This window comes from Rutilus rutilus (assembly GCF_951802725.1).
Source record: "Rutilus rutilus genome assembly, chromosome: 8".
NCBI lineage: Eukaryota > Metazoa > Chordata > Actinopteri > Cypriniformes > Leuciscidae > Rutilus > Rutilus rutilus.
In genome coordinates this window covers 33,889,968-33,898,699 of record NC_140222.1, presented here as the reverse complement: position 1 = coordinate 33,898,699, position 8,732 = coordinate 33,889,968, and the positions used below count along the sequence as shown (strand labels likewise).

The following is an 8,732-nucleotide window of genomic DNA, read 5'->3' as shown; positions in this document are numbered from 1 at the left end:
GCTAATACTCCCATCAGTCAAAACTTTGCCGACTGGCCATTGGCCGGCTGTAACCAGGCTTTTATCCAATCGAAAACCCAGGTGCGAGATTGACAGCGCGCCCAGCCTGTCAGACACTCTCTTACTGTTTTGGTCTAAAACAAAGCCTGTGATTGAAGGAGAGTGAAGTGGAATGTCCCATTTGATCCGGAAGAGTCTAAACTACGGGGGTGAGATGGCTTTTGAGTGTTGGAATACGGATTAGAATCGATATTTCTTTGAAAATGAACATGATGTGGACTCTATCTCGAAAACGCTCATGCAAACAAAGGAGGATATTTCATTTTTTTCCCTATTGTGTCATTGTTTTGGATTAAAAAGTGGGATGCATTTTGAAGAGTGGACCCTTACATTGTAATGTATGCTGTTGTTTCTTGGATTCGTCCGAACTGATATGAACCATACGAGATGAAAAATGAGTATAGCGGTTTATTTTGCTCATTTTTACATGAACAGTCCTTTTGCATTTAATTTAACCCTTTCCTCTCTGGTGTATTGATTGCAAAAACAAGTTTAGAACATGATTCTTGAGTGTTTTAGCTTTCAAATGATGCATAGTTTATGATTGTCAGTTGAATATTTGTTATAAAACAAAGCTTAAAAAATTAATAAAAGTTTAGCCACGCCCCCGAAGGCCCGCCCACGGGCCGCTGCTTGTTAATTAATGATGATCCACAGATCCTCAGCAGAAATCACCGTCATTGACCCTCAACACTTCTGGATCCCTGAACTCAGTTCATTCCCCCTTCAACTAATCTCTGTGGAGACGTCTGAATATCACAACATCAGTCCGAACAATCAGAACCAGGGTTGCCAAAAGAACCATAATCACAAACACTCCAACTGGCAGCATCCAGTAATCTACAGCTGAAGGAGAAAGTGGGAAGAGAGTTTTTCTAAATGTTGAATTGCCAGTTTAAGAACTCCTGTAAAGCTCTCATGCCTCATGTTTTACTCACTTCGATGTTCAGTGTCGTCAGTTTTGTCTTCATCTGTGTCGATCAGATTTCCCTTCCAGTCTAGAACAGCTTCTGTTCACAATATTGAAAGGTTAGTCGTGCAGTTTAGGATTAATTTACTGATTAAACATAATATCTCTCCTCCTCCACTGATCTTCTCTCACCTGTGACTGAGACTGTGATCAAGGTTTCTCCTTCATAATCCAGAACTCTGTATGTTCCAGTGTCAGTGACTGTAAACTCATTAATGATCAGAGTCTCGTCACTGACGGTCAGTCGATCACTGTTGACCCCGTGACCTCTCGTCCACACCTCTGTCCAGCCTTCACTAGAGTTTCTCTCCACTTTATCAGCATTGATCAACAGAACATCCAACTTCAGATCCTCTCCTTTCTTCATAGAGATCTCATCTGAGGAGGAACACAGACATTCATCATTAATCATTATTATAATAGTGTCATTTAATCAAGACCATAATCACATATAGGATTGAGGGACCAAATCATTTAAAAATCAGTCATTGGAAAGCTTATATTGCAATCAACTAATCTGAAAATTAGATAAAACATGTCACTTTTGATGTCTTTGCTGGTCACGACCCTGCATACAATACCAACATTATTAAATTGTTAATATAATCAGGAAATCCAGAAACACATGTTGATGGTTTGATCAGTTTTGACTTTACCATGAATATGAAGATGACACTCCAGGATTAGTCGCTTCACTTCTGTCTGATCATTAGTGTAATAAACTCTTAAAGTGTATTTCCCAGCGTCACTCAGTCTCAGATCCTTGATGACGACGTCACATGATCCTTCTTTAAACACTCTTTTACTCTCACATTCTTCACTCTCACAAATAGGGATGGTTTTTGACTGACTGCTTAAAACTATATCAGAAATCTCTTTGGCCACAAGTCCACACTGCAGGGTGACGCTGCCTCCATTTCCACCCGTCACATGTACAGGAGTGGTTTCTGCAAATACAGACAGAATAAAATACAACATATCAATACAGAAAAAAAATGTTGTTTCTCTCTATTCTTCTTAAACAAGATTATCATTCTTATTTTAGAACATATATATACAGTATATATATACCCTCCGGTGGACACCGGAAGTAAGGGATACTGTCAAGCTGAAGAAGGAGTCCTATCGGGCCTGGCTGGCTTGTGGGACTCCTGAGGCAGCTGACGGGTACCGATGGGCCAAGCGGGCTGCAGCCCGGGTGGTTGTGGAGGCAAAAACTTGGGCTTGGGAGGAGTTCGGTGAGGCCATGGAGAAGGACTATCGGTTGGCTTCGAAGAGATTCTGGCAAGCCGTCCGGCGCCTCAGGAGAGGGAAGCAGTGCCCTACCAACGCTGTCTACAGTGGAGGTGGGCAGCTGTTGACCTCGACTGGGGATATCACCGGACGGTGGAAGGAATACTTCGAGGATCTCCTCAATCCTGCCATCACGTCTTCCATTGAGGAAGCAGAGGCTGAGGGCTCAGAGGTGGACTCGTTCATCACCCGGGCTGAAGTCACCGAGGTAGTCAAGAAACTCCTCGGTGGCAAGGCACCGGGGGTGGATGAGATCCGCCCTGAGTACCTCAAGTCTCTGGATGTTGTGGGGCTGTCTTGGCTGACACGCCTCAGCAGGATCGCGTGGCAGTCGGGGACAGTGCCTCTGGGATGGCAGACCGGGGTGGTGGTCCCTCTTTTTAAGAAGGGGGACAGGAGGGTGTGCTCCAACTATAGGGGGATCACACTTCTCAGCCTCCCCGGGAAAGTCTATGCCAGGGTACTGGAGAGGAGAATCCGGCTGATAGTAGAACCTCGGATTCAGGAGGAACAGTGCGGTTTTCGTCCAGGCCATGGAACACTGGACCAGCTCTATACCCTCTCCAGGGTGCTGGGGGGTTCATGGGAGTTTGCCCAACCAATCCACATGTGCTTTGTGGATTTGGAGAAGGCATTCGACTGTGTCCCTCGTGGCACCTTGTGGAGGGTGCTCTGGGAGTATGGGGTTCGGGGCCCTTTGCTACGGGTTATCCGGTCCCTGTACGACCGGAGCAGGAGCTTGGTTCGCATTGCCGGCAGTAAGTCAGACTTGTTCCCGGTGCATGTTGGACTCCGGCAGGGCTGCCCTTTGTCACCGGTTCTGTTCATAATTTTTATGGACAGAATTTCTAGGCGCAGCCAGGGGCCGGAGGGGGTCGAGTTTGGGGACCACACGATTTCATTCAGGGTTCCCACTCTAAACCAAATGTCAAATTCCCTGACTTTTCCCTGACTTTCACTGACTAAAAAGATGAATTTCCATGACCTATAATGAACGGCAAAACAGGCTGCTGTTTTGCGGAGCACCGAGCTGTTTTGTTTTGTAGAAAGCCTTTCTTTAAAGTGAATTTCGTTTTGTATAAATTGTATCTTAATTTTAATAAATTTTTCATCAACCAATTGCCTGTATTTAATAAATGAGAAGCAAATATATAGCAGACAATTTAATCATGGAGGCGCGCCGCGGTCACTTGCATTGCACGTGAACTCGAGCGCCTCTCATTATAAATTAACCGAAATTCAGTGTATGCCTCACATACATGAGAAATACATCTGAAGATAGCTTGGAATGTCTTTAAACGAAACAATTCAAAACGAAAAGAAATAGGCTACTCTCTGATTATGTAATCCATGATGTGGGACCTGATATTTATTTATGTGATATTCATGTTTTTTTTCTTACAGTAAAGCACAGTCCACAAACAACCTCCCTATAATAAGACAAATCTCTGGAGGCATGCTCCAAGCACACTCTCATCTCATCCCTTTTCCCACATTTGTAGTAATGACACTATAACCAAACCGGAAATTGTAACGTGTGCGCACGCAAAACTTTCTCGTGCACAGCGCAATAAAAAAATCGGTATAGAAAAATTACATTTTGATAAATGGAACCTAAAATTTAAAGCAACAAACTAAATTCCCTGATATTCCATGACTTGGACAAAAAAAAATAAAAAATTCCCTGACTTTCAATCTCTGGAATAGACCTTTTAAAATTCCATGACATTACAGAAATTCCATGACCCGTGGGAACACTGTTCATCTCTGCTCTTTGCGGATGATGTTGTCATGCTGGGATGGTTTGCAGCCGAGTGTGAAGCGGCTGGGATGAGAATCAGCACCTCCAAATCCGAGGCCATGGTTCTCAGTCGGAAAAGGGTGGTTTGCCCACTTCAGGTTGGTGGACAGTTCCTGCCTCAAGTGGAGGAGTTCAAGTATCTTGGGGTTTTGTTCACGAGTGAGGGAAGGATGGAACGGGAGATTGACAGGCGGATCGGTGCAGCTTCTGCAGTAATGCGGTCCCTGTACCGGTCTGTCGTGGTGAAAAAGGAGCTGAGCCGCAAGGCGAAGCTCTCGATTTACTGGTCAATCTACGTTCCTACTCTCAACTATGGTCATTAGCTGTGGGTCATGACCGAAAGGACAAGATCCCGGATACAAGCGGCCGAAATGAGCTTTCTCTGCAGGGTGGCTGGGCGATCCCTTAGAGATAGGGTGAGAAGCTCGGTCACTCGGGAGGAGCTCAGAGTAGAGCCGCTGCTCCTCCACATCGAGAGGGGTCATCTGAGGTGGCTCGGGCATCTTTTCCGGATCCCTCCTGGACGCCTTCCCAGGAAGGTGTTCCGGGCATGTCCCACCGGGAGGAGACCCCGGGGAAGACCTAGGACACGCTGGAGGGATTATGTCTCCCGGCTGGCCTGGGAATGCCTCGGTGTCCCCCCGGAAGAGCTGGAGGAAGTGTCTAGGGAGAGGGAAGTCTGGGCATCCCTGCTTCATACCCAGTTTCAGCCCCCGTGACCCAGTCCCGGATAAGCGGAAGAAGATGGATGGATGGATGGATATACACTGCTCAAAAAAATAAAGGGAACACTTAAACAACACAATGCAACTCCAAGTCAATCACACTTATGTGAAATCAAACTGTCCACTTAGGAAGCAACACTGATTGACAATCAATTTCAAATGCTGTTGTGCAAATGGAATAGACAACAGGTGGAAATTATAGGCAATTAGCAAGACACCCCCAATAAAGGAGTGGTTCTGCAGGTGGTGACCACAGACCACTTCTCAGTTCCTATGCTTCCTGGCTGATGTTTTGGTCACTTTTGAATGCTGGCAGTGCTTTCACTCTAGTGGTAGCATGAGACGGAGTCTACAACCCACACAAGTGGCTCAGGTAGTGCAGCTCATCCAGGATGGCACATCAATGCGAGCTGTGGCAAGAAGGTTTGCTGTGTCTGTCAGGATAGTGTCCAGAGCATGGAGGCGCTACCAGGAGACAGGCCAGTACATCAGGAGACGTGGAGGAGGCCGTAGGAGGGCAACAACCCAGCAGCAGGACCGCTACCTCCGCCTTTGTGCAAGGAGGAGCAGGAGGAGTACTGCCAGAGCCCCGCAAAATGACCTCCAGCAGGCCAAAAATGTGCATGTGTCTGCTCAAACGGTTAGAAACAGACTCCATGAGGGTGGTATGAGGGCCCGACCTCCACAGGAGGGGGTTGTGCTTACACAACGTTTGGCATTTGCCAGAGAACACCAAGATTGGCAAATTCGCCACTGGCGCCCTGTGCTCTTCACAGATGAAAGCAGGTTCGCACTGATCACATGTGACAGACGTGACAGAGTCTGGAGACGATTTTGCCAATCTTGGTGTTCTCTGGCAAATGCCAAACGTCCTGCACGGTGTTGGGCTGTAAGCACAACCCCCACCTGTGGACGTTGGGCCCTCATACCACCCTCATGGAGTCTGTTTCTGACCGTTTGAACAGACACATGCACATTTTTGGCCTGCTGGAGGTCATTTTGAAGGGCTCTGGCAGTACTCCTCCTCCTCCTCCTTGCACAAAGGCGGAGGTAGCGGTCCTGCTGCTGGGTTGTTGCCCTCCTACGGCCTCCTCCACATCTCCTGATGTACTGGCCTGTCTCCTGGTAGCGCCTCCATGCTCTGGACACTACGCTGACAGACACAGCAAACCTTCTAGGCACAGCTCGCATTGATGTGCCATCCTGGATGAGCTGCACTACCTGAGCCACTTGTGTGGGTTGTAGACTCAGTCTCATGCTACCACTAGAGTGAAAGCACCGCCAGCATTCAAAAGTGACCAAAACATCAGCCAGGAAGCATAGGAACTGAGAAGTGGTCTGTGGTCACCACCTGCAGAACCACTCCTTTATTGGGGGTGTCTTGCTAATTGCCTATAATTTCAACCTGTTGTCTATTCCATTTGCACAACAGCATGTGAAATTGATTGTCAATCAGTGTTGCTTCCTAAGTTGACAGTTTGATTTCACAGAAGTGTGATTGACTTGGAGTTACATTGTGTTGTTTAAGTGTTCCCTTTATTTTTTTGAACAGTGTATATATAGCCTATACTTGTATATAGCCTATAAGGAGCCAACTCTGCTACATTTGAACATTTCAGAAGTTTCAGCTAGAGCAGATGTTTCAGTTTATAGTGAATTCCTGAAGAATGTTTAACAATAAATGAACTGGAATGAATTGGATAGGCTCGACATTAAACTGAGTAATGGCAATTACAAAAACAACTAGAAGCACCGAAACGTGAGATTGATAGTGATTTTATTACATTCACTGTAAATGGCGATTGATAATAGATAATGACAGAAACAAAGTCACACTGTTGAGACTCGCGTGTGTGAGAGAATCTCGAGGAGAAATCAAAACAATGAAGCTCACAGTTTTACTGCGGTAAAAAATTCTAAATGTTGGGGTTTTGTATTTAACATATGTGTCACGTGTCAGCATTTGTTTGGACTTTCAGTTTGAGATTTGATTGGTTTCTGTTTGCCTTTGTTCTTTTCCCGTATAAGCTGTTTAATCATCATCATCATCATCATCATCATCATCTGTCTCACCTGTGTTGTGTTTGTATTTAAGTTCTGTCAGTCCTTGTCCGATCTACGTCGTATTAGCGTGTGTACCTTCTGCCTGTCCTTGCTGTACCTGTTAGTATTATATTGTAAGTAAAAGTTTGCATTTGAACTTTTGATTCTCCCTCGTCGTCTTCTGCCTGCACCACACCCTGACAATATGATACAGTCTGGATACAGTTAAGCAACATCACATGACCAAGAACAGGGGTGCCCAATCCTGCTCCTGCCGATCGACTGTCCTGCACAGTTCATCTCCAATCCTAATCAAACACACCAGCCTTTAATTTTTAAATGATCCTGAAGACCATTAAAGGAGAACTCCGGTCAATTTTAACATTGAGCTCATTTTTTTGTAAATTTGGAGTGCTGTCAGTACAGAGAACAACGACAAAAATCGGTGTTGCCTACACCGTGTTATCCTCTTTTTAAAATTTGCACCCTGTTGACTTCAATGGGACAAGGTTTAACCCTGCTTTTAGCCTCTTAACATCCTTGATGTGTCATTACAAGTGCCCATCATGTGAGTGATTCCTTCAGAGTGAACACGGGTGAATCTGACTGCAGTAGATGTGAAAGATATTAATAAAAATGATGTTATTTCAGCCAGCGCTCATACCTGTATTTTCTTCCTGTTTTCGGTCGAAGTCCGTAGTAATCGATTGTCGAGTCCTCCACTGTTGCTTAGTTACCTATGATCATGCGAATGAACTCGACTGTTTTTGAGAAGCTGCGGACAAATTCTTTCGACGCACACACAATATTATGTAACACTCTGCGTGTTTGTTTTAAAAAACATCATTTAACATATAAATAACACATTTTAAATAGCCCACTTAAAGTGTTTATAACAAATAAATGACTAAATGCTAAAAATAAATAAATGTTAATGAACAAACATATGCGTTGCATTTACAATTCTGTAGCACTCCCACTTCCAGTGACCCTGTAGTTTTTTTTTTTTGGTGTAAAATGCTCATCTCCATAGTTTTTCGCTAACTGTACAGTTCATGGCCATTAAATGACTTTTCTGAGGTCAATGTAACGTTTCGTGATATTATGTTTATTTTGTGCTGTAACAACTACAGCTTAGTACAAAGTAAAAAGGAAGAGATGATCGGTTAGTGCGCTCCCGCTTCACTTGATCAGCTGGAAATATAACTCTGTCTGGTACTGAATATTAAAGATTGTTACCATTTATGAACAAAATGATACTCACCACTGTATGCGACAAAGAAAAATAGCAGCAGAAGTTTCAGAAACCTGTTGAGAAACCAGAAGAACTGGTTTATGTGACAGACAGGCACAGACACACATCGCAAACACATTTATACAGGGATAAAACACTTTCCTGAGCGGTAAAATGTGACTAAACACTCACATTCTGTCTGAATATAGGCCTATAATACATGCGGATCTTACATGTTAAAAATGTCTAAATCAGTAACATCAAACTATAACCTGAATATTTTGTTTTATAATGTCAAACTCAATACACAAACATGCTTTACAAATTCTGTAACAAGTTAATAATTATATTAATATCTCAAACCCATCATCATAATCACAGTAATGATAATTTCATTGTAAACATTACGATTTATTTCCTCGTCACTAACAGGTTTAGTTTTCCTCAAACAGAAATACAACAAGGCATATGTACTATAATAACAGTTATTTTTAGAAACATGAAAACTTACATGATTAGAGTTCTTCATGAGTCTTATATTTGGGTGTCAAAAAGCCACTGCACGTTTAGAAATATGATTTAGCGATGATTTAGCACAGTAAAACC

At 43.9% G+C, this 8,732-nt stretch overlaps 1 protein-coding gene across 1 annotated transcript; it reads right to left on the bottom strand.

The window, feature by feature from the left end:
• Positions 1-335: 335 nt before the first annotated feature.
• LOC311296069 (uncharacterized protein) lies at positions 336-8,732 on the bottom strand. The gene is made up of 6 exons (XM_084417724.1): positions 8,638-8,732; positions 8,157-8,200; positions 1,687-1,977; positions 1,163-1,408; positions 999-1,070; positions 336-906 (listed from the first exon to the last, which is right to left on the bottom strand). Coding segments are annotated over exons 1-6 (771 nt in total). The 5' UTR covers positions 8,640-8,732; the 3' UTR covers positions 336-790.